Source organism: Syzygium oleosum, unplaced genomic scaffold (assembly GCF_021117445.2).
Source record: "Syzygium oleosum isolate NSW1041296 unplaced genomic scaffold, Sole_v2.1 Sole_v2.13, whole genome shotgun sequence".
Classification (NCBI taxonomy): Eukaryota; Viridiplantae; Streptophyta; class Magnoliopsida; order Myrtales; family Myrtaceae; genus Syzygium; species Syzygium oleosum.
The window spans coordinates 10530426-10549737 of record NW_026607497.1 but is presented as its reverse complement, the minus strand read 5'-3'; the positions used below and the strand labels follow the sequence as shown (position 1 = coordinate 10549737).

The 19312-nt window shown below is 38.6% G+C and overlaps 1 protein-coding gene and 1 pseudogene across 3 annotated transcripts; both read left to right on the top strand.

Annotated features, from left to right (window-relative positions):
* Positions 1-817: 817 nt before the first annotated feature.
* Positions 818-7102, top strand: LOC130139598 (uncharacterized). Of its 3 annotated transcripts, none has more exons than XR_008817694.1 (3): positions 818-911; positions 1621-1702; positions 6247-7102. XR_008817694.1 is itself a non-coding variant. In XM_056316883.1 (3 exons), exons 1-3 carry the CDS (start codon positions 872-874, stop codon positions 5005-5007), a joined length of 303 nt encoding a protein of 100 aa, XP_056172858.1. In that variant the 5' UTR covers positions 824-871; the 3' UTR covers positions 5008-5095. The 3 variants fall into 3 exon arrangements, 1 of the variants encoding a protein (XP_056172858.1); XR_008817693.1 differs by lacking the exon at positions 6247-7102 and adding an exon at positions 1948-2555; XM_056316883.1 differs by lacking the exon at positions 6247-7102 and adding an exon at positions 4827-5095 and having other exon boundaries at positions 824-911.
* Positions 7103-9000: 1898 nt separating this feature from the next.
* Positions 9001-18871, top strand: LOC115667717 (uncharacterized; annotated as a pseudogene).
* The last annotated feature ends 441 nt before the right edge of the window (positions 18872-19312 follow it).

The following is a 19312-nucleotide window of genomic DNA, read 5'->3' as shown; positions in this document are numbered from 1 at the left end:
TCCCAACGAGGTCTTCCCAAGATATCTTTCAGATGAAAAATGGGTACTGACTACGTAATCCCTCTTCATCTTGGAGGCCTGCACATCTGATACTTGAGTGATACTTCAAAGCATCAACTTTATGTCTTGATTAGAGAGGTCTCGAGGATGCGAGTAAGAAGTTGTGCAGGGAGGCCCTTCTATTTTTTTGTAAGTAAAAGAGTTTTTGTATGATCCAGTAATTGTCATATACTACCATAGGCGGATTGGGATGAATTCGCTAGAACACGAGGGACCCGACGCAAGTGTCCAAGCAGTCTTGTGAGTATAACTTTCGACTGTTCCAGTAGAATAACCGTTGATCCCTGCACTCTCAATTTTCTTGTGTTTGCACTTGCCCTACATAGTCCTAGGAACTAGGTCCATGATGCACTATAGTTTGGGATGTTCCCAATGATGGAAATTCACGTTCTCTATGTGCGGAGCAATGACTAACATGCGCTTTAAGAGTTATTAGCAAAATGTATTACCAAATCACTCTCCTTCTGCAAATTTGTTAGTATAATAATAGCAATAACTATTATTATTATTGTTGTTCTTTGCCTTTTTCTTTCCGGGTGGGGGGTTGGGGGACGACCGGATTGAAGGCGGCACCAGCAGCTCTTGGAATTAATCGCCTAATTTTTGCGAATGACATCTCAAGCTTTTCACAAGAGCCTCTCAATTTACATGCAATGGAAGCTTTGTCTAGAGGAATGTTTTCGCACTACTTTCTGCCTCCTCCGATGTTGGGTTTTCGTCCTCGTGCTCATGCACTTCTCATGTGCTATCTTGTTTCGTTTTTTTTTTATTATCTTTTCCAGGCAATACCAAGCTCGCACCAGAGGTCTCAATGCGTACGACCGGCGCTGGAAGTTGGTCGATGATTTACGGTGCGTGTGGCTTCTTTCTTGTCTCGCATCTCCCCTCTGATAGAATGGGAATTCCGCTTTTGTCTGTGGGTTGCTGAAATTTGCTGGGTAATGTCGTGTCCGCGGAAGTTCTCTGTGTACTAAGCTAGTTACGACTCAAGTTTCAGTTCGTGGTGTGATTTGGTTAGCCGTATGCTTTGCTCTGGAGTTGGGACTACATGAAACGATGCACATTAAGAGCTATTGATGTGTGGTTTTCCCGTGGTCCTATATGAATAGGATGATGAACAGTCCCCTCCAATTAGAAGGATGGGGGCTACTACAGTCATCCTCATATTCTCGTCTTCGATGTCGATGGAATTCCGACTTGCCTTCTATCCTAAATTTTCTACAATAATTCTGTGTGAGGATTTAGTTGAGTGGGACTTAGTTATCTGCTGAAGTTGGATCCCAACAACGAGTGCAAATATCGAGCTTCTTATTTGTAGGTTCATGGTGTCCTGCAGTAAAATGGATAAAGAATGGTCCTTTTTGTGAAGGAGGAGGTGTCTACACTTACCCTCACATATTATTTATTTTGGGTGGAGTTCATCTTAGGTTCTTATTTTCAGCAATGTTAATTCTTATGGTGATATGGGTCTTCGCCATATTAGAGCATTCCAATTATGGAGGTATGCTTGCTATTTCTTCGTAGGCAAAGTCCCAGCTTACCATCTTACGGGTTTTGCAGTTACTTTCTATGGCAAAGAAAGATCAGCACTAGCAAATTTGCCAGTTAAAACTGATCAAGACACTTTACGAGAAGGCTACAGGTATTTTCATCTTGTGTCCCTATACATTTTTATAGCATTTTGTATATGCAATATTTCTATTTTGAGCCAGAGGGTACTAGTTATGTTTATTTCGTTTTGAAGCGCTAATTATAACTTTATTGAGGACTATAACTTAAGAGAGAGGGCATATGATCAAAGTGAAATGCATCAATGTTGGCAGGCGTTCCATCTTTATAAAAATTCATTCAATACTCATGGTTCTTAAATTTCGTTTTCCTCATCAGTGAATCAGAGGCTACATCAAGTGTACCACTGCCGATGACTTTTACTGTATAAGTCAACCGTTTCTCTCCTTTCTTTCCTATTTTTTTGGGGATTTGATGGATACTGATGTTCACAAGCTTATGGTGTCATTTGTGCAAGTCTTGTATGATGTTGTTATGCTACATAGGTTAGATTGAATGAAGCGATGTTTTGAACTGCTACTCGTTCTTCCATTTGGTATCTCTTAACAGTTTGCTATGAATCATGAACTATTAATTGGGAGTTTGCTCAGTTTATATGGATGGTCTTTTCATCTATCTTTGACATTTCTTCTCCTGCACTTCAGTGTATGCATTTATCGATTTCGGCGCTCTTTATCAAGGTCATATTTACTTCAGATTTATTTTTATACTTTAATTAATGGATTGATTTAGGTTTATAAGAACAGAGGAAGAATTGAAGCCGATTGTTAGCTTGTGTGAGGAGTGAGAGTTTCTTCTTGACAAGAATCCTGCTAGTTATAACCAATCTCTAAAAGTTAAACATCGAGTAAGAAATGAACTGCAAATACTAACCTAACAACACCATACACAAAAAATTGGGAGAAACAACTCTTCAAAACCCAAAACCATTTATCTGCATGAGCAGAATAACAAACCACAAGATTAATAATTAAGGAAACTTGAGAGATGAATAGGACCAAAATAGCTTATGCTTCGCTCCTCTTTGCTACGTAAAACAACAGCCCATCAGCCTCCTTTAAGAGACACTTTTTCCCACCCTACCAAGGGTTCCAAGCTTTCAACTCCTAATTTATCCACTCCCAAAAAGGGGAGGTGCCACATGGACAACGTCTTGGCCAAAAACAGCCAATACTTAAAGAAGTGAAAGGTGCAGCTGAAATTTGGATTGGATCGGGAAGTACGTGCCCTGAAAAGTATTTGCATTGGATTGCTGGGAAGAGAATACTTACCTAATTAGATCAGCAATAGATACAATTTTTCGAGTTCTCCCGCTGTGCACACTCGCGAAGCTTAGGTAATCTTGCCATGGAGCCATCATCATCCACTACCATACAGAGAACTGCCACAGGTTCCAATCCAGCCAACACAGCAAGGTCGACAGAAGCTTCTGTATGCCCAGCTCTTTTCAGGACACCACCCTCCCTGTACTTCAATGGGAAAATATGTCCTAGCCTGTTGAAATGTTCAGGTTTCAAATCTCTAGATGCAAGAGCCAAAACTTTCGTTGCCCTGTCAGGCGCTGATATGCCTGTAGTTATCCCATGCTTTGCATCCTATAACAATATCTAATTAATTATCATCAGTTACAAGATACGAGAAGAGCTGATTGAAGGAACTATTTAAGCATCTTACAACATATACCACAGTCACGGTGAATGCAGTCCGAAGCTTCTCTTGATTCTCCCCCTGATTCACCATCAAAGGAAGTTGCAAGCGGTCCAAATCCTTCCTCTTTCATGCTCGCACAAACAATCCCAGTGCCATACTTCACCATAGATGCCATAGCCTAAGGTGTTGCCATTAAAAGATCATCCTCATTCTTCCTGTCTTCATCGTCTGCCACCATTACAATCTGGAATTCAGTTCCAACCATGAGATAGGCATTAATGGATGAACAATTGAAATGCACTCGAAAATGCAATGCAGAAAGCCTACCAACCTTCCCTTAGCGGATGTCCTCGATCGCTTCTGGAATAGAAGCAAAGGCTGCTCTGGGTGGATCCAAGTCAAATTCATCATCTTCGATGAGGATAACTCTCTGTAGACGAAAAACCAATTTGGCGAAGAAGGGTGGGCCTGAAGCAGCAAATTTGTTGATTTCGAGTTTCGGCAGACTCTACATGAAACTAGACCACAGTTAGATGAATATAAGACACATTTTTCCGTTGACAAATGCCCTAAATTCTAAGTGTTTACTTTCACATGCAACCGAGAGGTTTTGCAATCCTGGTATGGAGATCTAGCGATTGCTCGTGATACCTTCATTATTCATCGAAAAATCTGATATCTCGTGGATGCTCATGTTGTGTTTTCATGCACGTTGGACGTTGGACCACAGGTGTGATTTTGAAATTTCACTTTATTTAATTTATGGGCTCGTAAGATTACCAATTCTAATAGAAGACATGGTCTCTTTTTTCCCTATTAAGCATTTCAGGTGTATCGAAAGAAGATAAATATTATTTACAAACCGAGAGGATGTGGTAGAGACGATCAGTGTTAGAACCCTCGAAGCGTTACCGTGGGAGTTCAAAAATTGTGTACGCTATCGTAGGGTCTAAGAGCATAGTGTTAATGGCATTTTGCCTGCAAATTGCCAGGTTGGGATTGAGGACCCATGCTAGAAAATAGTAGCATAAATGTGCATTTTGTTTTCCTTTTGTTTCTTTAGTATTTGCTTGTTTTTATTATGTTTCTCATCGTAGATTGGTTCACAAAATATCTACATTGACAGAATATTACTTGTGAGTTCATAAAGAGATACATTCAGAAGAACTGGCATATTGCGACTCTTAGGTATTTAGACAAATCGTGGCTGGGGCAGCTCAACACCTATCAACACAATTTTTTGCAGCAAACATCTCTAGCGGTTGGTCAGTGTTCGCAAGAGAAACTTGTCTGCATGTTTGAACTTTTTGGTAGGGATGGTGTTGTGTTCAAAGTCTCCATCTTCAGCAATGCCGGTAGCGATAAGAACCTCATTTAGGTCGATTGAGATGAACATTGGAAGATTCACTTGAGGCTATATATCAGCAAAGCAATTCGTGTCTCCTTTATTCCGCTGCGATGAGTCAATTGAAAGTGCACTTACTTTTGGCTTTTCTTCTGAATTAGTTACAATCTCATGAGAATTATCCTTATTTCCCTTTGTGCAGTGAGCCCTTTCGAGCATCTTTTCCATGGCATATCTCCATGGTGATTGTCACCCATTCCACATCTGTGCCTCACTGTCCAAACTTTTCCCAAGTTAACTTGCTTTCAGTAGAAATTACTGGATATGTTATCTTCCTTCAAGTGTTCATGGCCATATGTGTAAATCAGGACACAAGGTCATAGGGTTGAAAAAGGCAATAACCACCATGAATTAGGAATCTAATGATTTATAGTTCAAGTATAAATGCCTCCCAAAAGGGACTACTTGATACTTTCTCTGCACATAATGACTACTCTCTCTCTCTCTCTCTCTCTCTATATATATATATTTTATAGGGATTGTCATAAATAGTGTTTATTCTTTACAAGCAGCTTTGATTGCTATCCTAGTGGAAATATGGACGGTTACTCAAATGTAAATGTTGATCAAGGTCGCTTTTGGAGAATTTTTGTCCAGCAAATATAAGAATCTAATAGACAATAAAGAGCAATTCTCTACTAATATGAACTAAAGATACATGGGATTGCATTTTCCCTTAGCTCCCAAGCACTTCGATCCTTGGACCATGTTCTCCTTCTAATCCTTGACTTCTGACTCTTCAGGATTTCTATCCTCTCTTATTCTGATTTTACTCCGATGCACTTCAATTGTTATGGTGCATAAGTATCATTCAATGAGATTAGATGTTGCCGCATTTGTGGGTCCATATGTAAAGAGTAGTAGCTATGAAGGTTGTGCCCAGTTTGGTTTTTGTGTCCCCAATTCAAACCAAACGGATTACATCACATGTATCTTCAGTGTCTCTTTACTTCGAATTGCAAATCGAGATATCAACATGGCAAAGGCAGGTCATAGAATCAGAATCCAAGACCATTTGTAGGGAGAAGTTCGGCAATTCACTTAATGTTGTTGGATTAGATTGTAAGAGGTGGATCAAACAAGGAAACTATGTTGATGAGGACTTACTAACACAGCAACAATGTGTCTAACTCGGTGATGGTGGACCAGTTGTGATTGTACGGTTTCACCATTTTGATATAATGACCATGTAAGAGTGTTCAAGCTCTAAAGAGTTACAAGATATTTTTGTACTTTTCTATAACTAATCAGAGTGTGTGAAAAGAAGATCGATAACTTCATATTTTCACTAGATTCGTGTGTGTCTCTTATATTTGATTACATGTACTCTATTAGACATATACATTCTATATGGGCACTAGCACTCCCCCTTTTCTTTATGTTTGCTTGTAGCTATTATGTTTCTCATCTTAGATTGGGTCACAAAATATCTACATCGACAGAGTGTTACTTGTGAGTTCATAAAGAGATACATTCAGAAGAACTGGCATATCACGACTCTTGAGTATTTAGACAAATCGTGGCTGGGGCAGCTCAACACTTATCAACACAATTTTTTGCAGCAAGCATCTCTGGCGGTTGGCCCACGTTCGCGAGAGAAACTTGTCTGCATCAAGATGTCTGCGCGTTTGAACTTTTTGGTAGGGGCGATGTTGTGTTCATAGTCTCCATCTTCAGCAATGCCGGTAGCGATAAGAACCTCATTTAGGTCGATTGAGATGAACCTTACAAGAGTCGCTTGAGGCTATATATCAGTAAATTCGTGTCTCCTTTATCAGCTGCGATGAGTCAATTGAAAGTGCACTTACTTTTGGCTTTTCTTCTCTTTTCTGAATTAGTTACAATCTCATCAGAATTATCCTTATTACACATATATTATATGAGGACTTGTTTTGTTCTGGAGCTGTCTATTTGGATCGAGATTTGTCTTCTTATCCTCGGTGAAAGCACCAAAGTTACATTGGATGATGATATGCTACTGTGCCCTTGGTATGCTTACAGGCGGCAATATAGGGAAGAGATATGCCAGAATCGATGAGCTTGGCGTGCCCCTTTCAATCACTGTCCTTTCAAGTGCTGCTGATGCTGATGCCACCATTCGAGAAAGGGACAGCAGAGAGGGAGTTCAGGTTAATATGGGTATAGTGGCTTCCGTTGTGAAGGCTTTGATTGACGGGTCGAGGACCTGGTCCGACGTAAGGTCAAGTTTCCCACATCGTGAATAGTTTAGTTGCTGATATCATTGTTTACTTAACTTTACATCAGTTAGGATCAAACATTTTTGTCACAATTTTGGGGGACATCCGAGGTAGCAAACAAATGGTGTACTTTTGATACGTCTTTTGCTGGCTAAACATGCTGTTCATGTCTTTTTCGTGTGGTAACCCGGAGATAAAAACAAATAGGAAGTTGCAGATCTGCCTTGGTCTCTTCTCTTGATTTCTATCGCTAATTTTTCATAGAAATTGTCTTAATATCGAGTCTGAAATACGCTGAATTTTGCATTGTTTACATGTGTTTTTTTTTGGGTATTTCGTTGAAAAGATGACTTCTAAAAGTGAGGATAACATAAACCCTAGTTTCCCGTGACTCCGATATGCAAAGCCCCTTCCACAATTTGTATGTTATCTCACGAAATGATGCGAATTTTGTTTAACAAGAGACAAAAATATTAGCTTCGAAGAGTTTCAATGTTGCAATGTTGTAAATTACCAATTAGTGAGAATTCCTACCTTTTTCCGCAACTAGTCCCCTGAAGTACTTCCTTGGAAGATTTTTATCATTTTCACTTGACACCACAATAATTTTGTTAATAGCACATACAATTTTCCTATATTAAGAAACTTTCTGACCGTTATCAAGTTCTTATATTTTACTATTATATATGATATGAACTCAGAACTCCGATTCTTTGTTGTTTGAAAATGGGTAGATTCATAACGCAATTCGACGGGTAATTCATATTCGAACTCGCATTCCGATCTTATATAGATGAAAAAATTCATGGAAATTGTCTTAATGTTGAGTCTAAAATACGCGGAATTTCGCAATGTTTACATGTGCTATTAGGGTGGGTTTTTTTTGGTCGAAAAGAGAATTTCTAAAAATGAGGATAATATAAAACCCTAGTTTCCCATGACTGATATGCAAAGCCCCTGCCACCGTCATGGCTGTTGCTCCGCCAGATGCTAGAAATGTTCTTGCTGTTCAGAGATCCTAGCTTTGATCGCATGGCGGCCGATCTTAGGAATAGAGTAAAGGCAACTATTTCTTTTACACAATCCTTCGTTGATCTCCATCTGTGATGCTCCAGGGGGCTGCACGAGCACGACGCATCCTTAGGGAGTGGCTGACGTTCTATCCTCCTAAAGGAAAGTTGAAATTGCTACGTATGGTTTTGATGTATCGTGTTCGTGTTCCAATCTAATGCGACTCCATGGTTGGTGAATGGTACCGGAGGCTTCTTTTTATGTGTCATTCTCTTCATTTCATTTTCGGGCATACCTCAGAGTTTAAGGTTAACTATGACACTGCCTTGTTGAGATCACTAAACTACATCCTCCTTAAATCTAGTTAGGGGTGTCAAAGTTCGACACATCATGATTCTATTCAATTTGATCTTAGACAATTAAGTAAAAACATTCTGCTTTTGACTCTAACCACTTCTTTTCAATCAGAAAGTTGGCTAGAATCATTAATAACCAATTATCAATAGTAAAGAACGATAATTTCCTAATATGACATTTTTTTTTCATGATTCATTGGTCAAGAAAATTCCAAAATCAATTTTAGGCAAACTTCAATTTCATTCAGCTTTAGAGAAAACCCTAATTTTTCAGTGGTTTGATTCAAGTTTCAAGTATAAAATGGAACCGACCCAAATTATTTAATATGGTCTCTAAATTATCGATAAGTATTCAATTTAGTCTTTAGATTATATGAAAATGTATAATATTGTCCTTTTATTAATTCAACTTAACGAAATCTGTTTGGACGGTGGACCAAAAAAAAAAAGTTACACGTGAATTTTCTTTGTAAGATATTCATTTCAAATTTGAATATAATAATCTATATCATCAAATAACGGTAAATATTCAATATAATCTTTATCTAAAAGATGGATAAAATGATGGATATATCAATTCATTATTTTTAAAAATTCAACTCAGTAAATAAATATCTGCCTCGTCAAAATAACGTCCGATTTATAATTTGAGAAAATAAAAAGATTATATATAATTTAGTGATGATATTTAATAAATTAAAAGTTGGGGGCCTTATTAGTGTTATTTTCCCCTTATAAAGAAACAGTAAGCCTTATGCATTTTCATCGATCCCGAAAACGATCAGCTCCTGCTGTCGCGCAAACAAAACAGAAGTCAGTGGCGCCCCGCCTCCGACGAGCGACGACGCAGACTCCGCCGCGAACGCCGACGAGCTCCCCCCGGCCTCCGGGAGGCCGCGGTTCTCAGCCGCTATTCGAAGCGCCTCTAGTCGACTGCGAAGCTCCGGAGGGGGGAGATTAAGCGAGTCTTGTTGTTGGTCGACGTGCTCGGCAGTAGACGGCGACGTGCCGAGGCTGTTGCTCCGAGCGCGAAGCGCGTAGATCCGGGGCGGAAAGATCCGCTCGTCCTGTCCGATCCTTCAGGAAGTTGCTGCTCGACTCGCGACGCCGTGCGTCTGCTTGGAAGTTCTTGTCGAACAGCTGTTCGATGACAATTATGGAATTGAAAATGGAAATTTTGAAGATTACAAACAAACGGTGATGCGACTGATGCGACGCTAATCCTCCTGAGTCCGCTTCAATTCAGGTTTTTGAGATGGCTGATGATCGGAGTAGTCTCTCTCATACTTTCAAGTACTTACTAGGTCAGTGCCACATCCGTTGTTCTTTTTTCTCTTCGAATCTCTTCTCAATTTGGTAGCTTTTGATGCGTTGTTTGATCGGATTTTGGAAGTTTTGTGCGTTTTTCTTTTGCTGAGCAAGTTGGTTTCTTTCTCTTGGTTTTCCCAATGGTGGAAATCAGCTACGCAGTTTTTGGCCAGGGGAATCCCTTTTCTGTTCAATACGTGGATAGTGCGGCATCTCACTGCAGACGATTACGCGGTACTCGATTGGTCCTGGCCTTTTTTTTTTTTTTCCTTTGTTAATTGTTGAAATGTTCACTGATGCTGCATTATCAGGTGTTGTTTATTAGCCGGTAAAAATTTGGACTTGCAGTCGTTTAGTATATGCACACTTTTAGTTTGCCTTCCGGCATCAAGGAATGGGAAATTAGTGTTTGCGGGAGTTTCTTGCAGGCTAACTATTCTTCATTCTTCTAGAATGTCTGAGTTTGCATATAAGCGAGAGACCCTGTTATGATGTATGAAGTTGGAATTTTAGCAGTTAATCCTTATCCCCTGATGCTGGGTCTCTCTAATCTCGCATCCTGTACTATCTGTGATGTATTCCGATATTACATAGATGAGATCTTTCAATATGTTATGTTATGCCATGTTATGATCTTCTGCTCTGTGTCTCTGTAGATTAGACTGAAATTTCTGTGTCGTTATTAATGAAGCTCTACGCGGTAAAATTTCATCTGTTCGTCACCTGTGTGTTGTTCCTCAGTCGGGAGGGATTTTGTCGAGCATGCATGCGAGCTGACATTCAATGGTGCTTCTCCTTGCTCTTTCATGTATGCATATTGGTGACAGTTGTGCTGTTAGACTTTCTATCATTCTGACGTTGTGTATATACTAATTTTTGTTTGGTCGAAGCATATATACTAACTGGCGCTTGAAGGAGTTGGCACTATTGGATCTGTGTTCAAGTTTATTGATTACTTGCTAAGTTATGTCTATGTTTGTATACACTTACCTTTACCAAAAAAAAAAAAAAATGTCAATGTTTGTATATTGTAGGGGAGACAGCATCAGTAAATAAGCAAACTGCTTCTGGTTTGGTGTTTTGGATCTATTGAAAAATAATGAATGCCACCTAGTGCTATCTATTGTTATATCCTTCGAAAAATTCCCATGTCAGATTCACATATTTAATGTCCATTTTCAATTGTCAATCAAGTTTTCTCTGGTTTGCTGGCCTAGTGACTGGAGCTAGTTTTATATAGTTCCATCTCTCGTCGGACTTGTGGAGGCTGCTGTTTAGTTTGTCTTTGCTACCTGTGTTTTCATAAGTTTGTGCTCAATCAAAACCTTTATAGCTTTCTCTGGGTCCATTGTTACCTGTATCTAATCCTCTATATATCCAAAGAAAAAGAAGTCAGCTGTTGGTGTGTGGCAGTAGTACACATGAACTAATATCTGGAATTTATGTAGGTAACAAGTCAAAAAATGTAGACCTTGATGTTCATCTGCATTACTTTTAGGAGTTTGTGCTTTGTGGTTCTGTTTCCGACTCATAGTTTTTTTGAAGTTATGGATATATACTTACCATAATGTCTTGTGATGCTTTAGCAATGGAGCTTCAGCAGGAGAAAATGTTATAAAGCTATTGAAAGTTGCTTGGATGACTATACCACTTGGACTAGCCATTACTGCTGCGGCGTGTTCTTTTATCTTCTGGTGGCAGGAACTAAGTCATTCTGACCCATATGCACAAGCTATTCTTATAAATGGTAACGTTCTATCCTTATCAGACTTTAAGTAGTAAGTTTGCAGATTGTTTGTAAGTGGTTTGGAAATTGAACTCATTGTGTTTGGTTCTAAGTGGCACTTCTGAATAGCTCTATGGCCCTCTGCATAACATGCTCTCCCTGGGAAAGGCATGTGCAGAACCTGTTATAATATTTCCTTAACGCATCTTTTGGTTGATCTGCTCTTTTGGCTTGCTGAGTTAGAATATTATGGCCTTAGATTCGATAACACTTGCTTAAGTAGTTAACCAGGTCAGTTGTTTTCTACCTTTATTAGGGAATAAGTGGATAAAAGTAGCTTAATGCTTTGACAAAATACCATTTGATTGAAACTAATGACAAACCATCTTTCACTACTTCTTAATTCTCCTTTAAGAAAGCCAAAGTAAACCCATCTGAACCCAGTGCTTTATCCCTATTACTACTCATAATAGCATTCTTGATCTCTTCTTCTTCAAAAGCTAGTTCAAGAGTCGATGCCATGTCTTCACTAATGCGCTCTCAAAAGACAAGTCCTCGGGACGAGGACAAGCGTCGCAAGTCTATAGTAGTTCCCAATCTCCTCCTTTAGCAGATTAATGTCTTCAAAAGTATTCCTATCAGTTTCCATTCTATTCAAAATTGCATCGCCTATGAACCCTAGCCATTCTGTGGAAAGTATCTTGTATTACGATCCCTCTGTCTTAGTCAAAGGCTTCAAGACTTTTGCTTCCACATGATTTCTTCCAATCAGATCACATCAGCGAGATGCTTTTTCAGAAGTATTTGTTCTAATCTCTTGTTTTCTTTTCGTCTTATGTACTTTTCTGGTAATCTAATGCATTAAACAATTCTTGCCATGACAATATTTTGGCTATGCAGGTTTTGCATGTATGTTGGAACTTTTGGCTGAGCCTTTTTATATCCTCTCCCAGAACCTGCTTCTGCTCAAATTACGGTTATTGGTGGAGACAGCAGCTACATTTTTACGTTGCTTAACAATGTATATACTCATTGTTAAGCAAATTAACATGGTAAAGTTTCTGGCTACTAGTTATGAAAACTCTTATAGAAGAAATAGAAGATATCTACCTTGCTGTTGGGCTGGTTGGTTCTGCTTGTTATGCTATTTAGTATACTTCAGTTTGTGAATTCTTGTGTCTTCTGCCTATCCTACATCTTCAATGTGGATAGTTGGTCCAAACGTTTAATTTTCAAGATGCTTTGCTGTTGAAATACTCCATTTGATTGATGAGTTTAATGAGCAGTTATTTACGTATTACATTCTGGTTTGATCAACTCTGCAATAGAAAAATCAGATAGGTTGGTTGGTCCAAATTTAAGTTGTGCCTTTCTCCCTTGGATTTAGCAAATGGTAATGTGGATTTCAGAATATGGACATAACAGTGGATTCGCAGTATATCACAATAATTGTTGCTTGTCCTTTACTCAAAGGAGCTGTTTTAAATGATTCTGCAGGAAAAGGGAATTGTATTTGCGTTGTCACAAGTTGCATATGGAGCTTGCTTCTTCTTTGGTTAGTGGGGTTTTTACCTTTTCTCGAGTTCATTCAAGAGTTCTGATCTTTTTCCTTTCAGGTATAAATCCATTTCTGTCCATGTTACTCTCATATCAGATACAATTTGGTTTGCCTTCATATATTCTGCTTTGCTCCTCTTCTGTCTTCTTATGCTGTGAGGATAATTTAGCTGGAACTTATGCTTATGCAGAGTGAGCGGTATGGCACACTTTGATGGTCAGCTTGCCAATATGTCCATGATATTCACTTTTCAGTCCTTTCGAAAGTTGATCCTTCAAGAAGGAGAAAAGATGGTTCTTGTATGGTTTGATACACCATATAATCAAGCTGTATATGGCCTAGTAGACAAACTAGGTAAGGCTTTTGGTACGTTGTTCTTGTGTATAGTTAGTAACCTTTCTATGCACTAGAATGTTATGGATATGGTCATACTCTAATCGCATGAATCGGGCTTTTAACTTGCTTTTTCCTGTGCTTTATGTTTGAGAATACTTAAGTTGTTGATTTGAATGACCGTCAGGGAGCCTCGTGGTGAGGCTGGTGTTCCTTCCCTTTGAAGAAAGTTCGTATACAGCATTTGCAAGGTCCGCATCAGGTTTATTTCTCTTTTTTTATTTGTCCTTTTTCTTTAGATGTAAAGATATCTATCTTATGTTGGTTCCATGTTTCTCTGTATAGTCATGACACCTTTTGGTTTTGCTCGAGCTGACTAGCTGAATAGCAATTCGTTTCTATAGAATCTGTGACTGAAAAGGTCTTTTAAATTCCATGGGGTTTCAAATTTTGGTGAGAATATGAAGAAACACTGCCTCTGGGTGAATATAATTTGTCATGCCATGCACAAAAAGGGCATGACTACAGATCTATCTGGCTATCTGTCCTGTCAATCGACACTCGTTGCATCTGTTGCGATTTCACCTTGTGTTGATTAACACTTCATATTGAGGAGAGTAAAGAATATTGATGTTGCTATTACGGGGAGATCTTTTGCTTCTGTTACAATCCAACATGACCAACCACCTAACAACCCTGACCAAGGCTTTCCCTTTAATTGCGACATCGATCTTTTCCCGCATTTCCACTGTAATATCTGGTATGTGTATTGAGATCTGGCATGACCAACCATGGAGGGAAGTTTTTCCTTCAAAATATAGCAACAATTGGGTGGATACAAGTTAATAGGAACTTCTTATTGGAAATCCATGGAAGTGGTGATTTGACATATGTGACCTTGCATGTTTTTGGCAAACTCGTAGAGACATATTTTAAGTTTTGTCTAAAGGCAACTTCCTGGAAGGCATGAATAGTACATTTCTGTCTGCACGTGCATGCATGCGTGTTTGGATTACTTTAGGCTTTATGGAACGCTCTCCCAAGCAAGTCATGCATAGTTTGGTGGTAGAACTACGTCTTTTTTTATCTTTTCTGTATTATGAGGAATGATTGCTGACATGGTCCAAAAGTTTTCCAATCTATTTATTCTTGGAGTAATAGGCACAACTTGCACTCCAGTCATACGCTATTTCTTAATTGTTGTGTGTATATGCATCATCTACATTATTTTCAACAACTTATTTATATTTTATATTTTTATGTCCTTACAGGACAAAGTTCAGATAGAAGTCGGAAGATAGGAAGAAGTCTTACAGAGGCCCTTAAACTTGTCATGTTGATAGGTATGTTTCACTTAGTTTAATTTGTTTTATTTGGGAATTTCTTATTCTCAACCCTCTGTTTCCACATTTAACATACAACTCTCAATATAGGCTGCTATGTAATGCCGTTTTATGTGCATGGCTGAGGAACCCCAGAAACATACAATCACTTAGCATTCTGAATGATAATTGCTTATCAATGTCTTTGCAGCTATGATTTCTATTTCCTTTTGTAATTAGCGTGTACCTTCATCTCCAGATCGTGCTTATTAAAGAGTGAAGCTGTTTAAAAGTTACTTCGTTCCATTTATCTGTATATTTATAGACATGATCAAGAATTTCTTATTGCTTTATTATCTAATCTATGCGCAATGAAGCAGACACTGAAATGGGACTTGCATAATGCCTCTGGCCTTATTCTAAGTGGTTGAATCTTTTACTTGACCTATATTTTGGCCGATCAAATAGATGCACAACAGTGTCTAACTAAAGTTATACACCTCTTAGCTTTGTTGTTATCTGCAATTTTCGTTTATTAAACATTAGACCTTAATTAAAGCAATGACACTTTTCTATTAGTCACTTTATGCTCCTTGATGAGTTAGGTAGACTCTTTTGGCATATCTTTTACTTGAATTCCAGTATATGTTACAACCTAGTTGTCGTGTGCCTTCCTATTTTTTCTGTTACCAACAAAAGGTCATTGACTTGAAACTCAAACAACGTGATTTGCTGTACTATCATACATTTTTCGACTTTAAGAGTGTCTGAACAAGATAGTAATGAGGATTCAGGTTTTATAATATGCTTATCATGTTCCTCACTAGACAGAGCATAAATGGAATACTATAACCAGTTTCATCCGTTAAAGCCTGTGGCGATATCCTGTTTGAATATGCTCTCTCTCTCTTTCTCTCATGTTATCTGTGATTACATGCCTTGTAGGTCTTATATTTATTGCTTTTGGCCCAAGTTACTCTTACTCCCTGATAAGGTTGTTATATGGTCAAAAATGGAGTGATGGAGAAGCACCAACAGTCCTCCGCTACTACTGCATCTACATCTTTTTCGTGGCTATGAATGGTTAGTGATGTTTATTCTTTAAATATGGATCTAAGATTAGCTGCTATTGCATATATAATCATTGTGAAGAGCAAGTGAAAATAATATGAGATGGCATTTAGGATAATTCCTTTGTGCTCATACTCCTCTCTCCTCTCCCTTTAGGTATTTTACTACTAGCTTAGTTGAATCGGTCATGTTACCACAAAATTAGAGTACCAATTAATTGACGTTTCTACTACTTAATCACTCTATATTTGGTTCCCCGCGAATCGCCGTATAGATTAGGATGCTTCATAATCCTGAAATATTTTGTCAGCTTATATCGGAGCAGAAAGGAGATATCCAACTATATATTTGTTGATTATATAAGATCATGTCATATGGTGCAGTGTGATTTTCAACTAGCGATTGAAATATTTCATTTGGTCCTGTGGCAAACTGAAGTTCGTCGAAAAGCAAACTGTCTGACTCAGCCATCATGGAGATGCTTACATCACATCTCTTCTGATTATGCATCAGGAACTTCGGAGGCATTTCTGCATGCAGTTGCGGATGAAAACCAGCTCAAACGCTCAAATGATATGTTGCTCGTGTTCTCATCCATATATGTGGTGCTAAATATCATGTTAATAAAATCAACGGGTGCAGTTGGCTTACTTATGGCAAATTCTTTGAGTATCCTTTTTCCCCCTCTCAACTGGTGTATTTTCTTGTTACCCTTCCATAGTTAAGCCAGATTGCTTGGATAAAGAAGCGAATTGTAGATGAACTGTGACAACTTTGAAGTCAAAGCATCAGCCTATGCTTCCTTTTTCTTCAAATTTATAGGAAACCCTATCTTCGTTTTCAGCCCTTCCTTCCCCTATGTTCTAATCCAATTTTGTTGTCGTTTATTAAGGAGTGCTGGTACTTGGTAACATCGTTATCTCTTAAGATCAGGAGTTGAGATTCTTGGAGATTATGTTGATGAGGTTCTCGATTTTTGACTTCCTTGATTGGGTTAAGACATGCTTTTGAGGATAATCTGCTCTGCAACGTTCATAAAAAAGTATTTCCAGGTATGACATTGAATTTGGATCTTTTGCTTGTCTTTCTTGGCAAGTCCTATCCTAATTTTAATGTGTGATTTGGTGGTTTGCACAGGATTCTTCATCCTTTTCATTTCACGAGTGCTTCCCTTCAGGGTCAACAGTTTTGCTGCTTTCTGGTTTAGCTACACTTACCTCGGAGAAAATTTTCTTGGACAAGGAAAACTTTTGGCCCTCATTTTTAGTTCATTTTTTTGTTGGGTTGACTTGCTTCTGCACATCAGCCTTTGTCATGTAAGTGACGCCCTCTTCTCTTATTTCCTTTCATCGACTATTTACCATGGTCTTTTACTGTTTGAGTGTGTTGATGTATTTATGCTAAGCTCGTATGATTTTCTGCTCCATCAGTTATCCCCGTGAGAAGGCTTTTGTGAACAGAGTTATCCGCTTTCGTGACCATGGTGATTGATATACCAGAAATCATCCAAATCCTCAACCAGGTGCACTCATGTTTTCTAAGGCAAACAAGTTTATGTTTGTTTTAATTGCTTAGTTCAGTGAATGATATTACAAAAGAATGATTGTTTTGCAAGAAAGACCATGCCCAGTAAATAGAATGATGCTTGCAATGTTCGACATTCTTGGCAACACAACACCCTACAATGCAAAAACTAGAAAAGTTACTGGCGGAAATATGAATTTTGGCAAGAGATGAGCATGATATACTGGACACTACCACAGTTAAAAGAGAAAAAGCAAGTGTTGATCATATTTTTAGTTTATATGTTAATCTAGCAAGCAATAACCTGAAAATGGCACGAATTACAGACGTGTACACAATGACATGAGATGATTGCCTCCCTTGGGTCAGACACCACAGCCATCTATCATTCAGCTTTTCAAAATTATCGTTGGCTGAGATGGGACCCGGGAGGATGCCACATTACATTCACTATTGTTAAGAAATTTTGAGGCAAATATAAACTCCCTACTACAGATGACATGGTCAACCCCCTACTTTCAAGAACATTGGAATCTAACTTTGTAGTTTACTATTTGAAGGAATTACTTAAAGAATGGGTAAATTAGTATTACCCCTTGGCTTGACTATCGCAGCTCGGTAATTGGTTTCACACGATTATTCTCGCTCTCATTGTGAAAATGAAATCTGCATCATCTCTGGCAGGTGGTAGCCGGTAGGCAAAGGTTTGCTGATGAAAACTAGATTGATGAGGGACACGAGGAAAGGAGGTGATGTTTTACAAGACACCTGCGCCGTGCTCAATCGCGCTCCAGTCTGACTGTAAGAGACGAGCAATAGGTTCAATTGGTAGTCATGACCTGTGAGAACTTCAGATTGATTAGCAGCAAAAAATGGATTGATGATTATTATTCAGATGTAGACTAGGTATTCTTTCTAAAAACAGAATGGTGACATTTTTAATTTTGCATTTGAAGTAAGATCCTTGAACAGATATTTTCGCTGAGGCCTTTTGCTTCAAAATGCAGGGAGGTACGAGCTACCACCTCCGCAATCTCACTCGCGTTTTAGCTGGTTTTTAAATGCATGTGCGAATTAAATTCATTAAATCATCAGTAACTACATGCATTATCTCAGGGAAAAACATTACGAGGCTTTGTTATCATTGTTGTCATAATTGTTTTGCCTTGCGAGTTCTTTCGCATTAATTCGGTAAACAATTAGATAAGATTTTGTCTGATTTGCAGAAAAGCTCTATTTATGGCCTATTCTGGGTGAAATGTGGCTGCATATCGGATGGTAAATCCCAAACCCTACTTATATGAAAGATAAAGGCAAAGGAAGATGGTTACAGAAACAGGTTGGATACGGAGGTTATGCCTTATTGCCTTCTGGTGCATCCCGATACATGATGCTCGCACATTGGCTTCTAGGCATTTAAGGGAGTTTATTATTTCTCTAGTTCCAAATCGTGGAGGATGAGAATAGATTTGGGAATCTGATCGCAGGCCTGTTGAATGCTAGATCTGGGGTTTCTAGTGAGGAGCTAAACTGTAACTTTTGTAGGACCGAATACGAATGAGGGAGGACAAAACCATAGGCTTCTTGTTCATGTGTTTTCCTTTTTTCCAAAAGGCGGAAGCTGAAGTCCAAAACTTACCAGCGAACTCATCAGCGATAGTGATGTTTCAGGTTGTTTTGGACGTATTCTTGGGGCCAGTGCTTGGATCTTTTCTTTTAGCTACTGTTGTTTCAACTTGAGGAGCTTTACTGGAAGATGTTCTTCGCATTTTTTGTAGTCTTTTGGAGTAACATTAAATGTGTATATTACCCGTGAAATCTGATTTCTTCATTCCATTAATGTTGTTAGTGGATACTATGTTGGCTTCATTTTGTCATTTTGGTACTGCTCATCTGATGGCTGATGTTGCTCCAAATATGTAAGACTCGTTCTTTGACATTTTGTACGCTTTGATGTTTGTATGTCTTGGTAATGTACATGCACAAAAATTGCTAAAATATACATGACTACCCCAAAAACTATTAAATCAACCTTAGTTGACCTGCCTCATATAAGCTTTCAGGTGATGAAGACTTCTTATTCAACTACATAAGATGAGTATGAAGTCCAGATGGTGAGAAGGGTACAAAGTTTGGTTTCTAAACTTTTGGTAAATGGGATTAATCATGACTTACTTACATTCTAAACCTGCCAAGTGACACAGAGAGACCTACTGCTTGC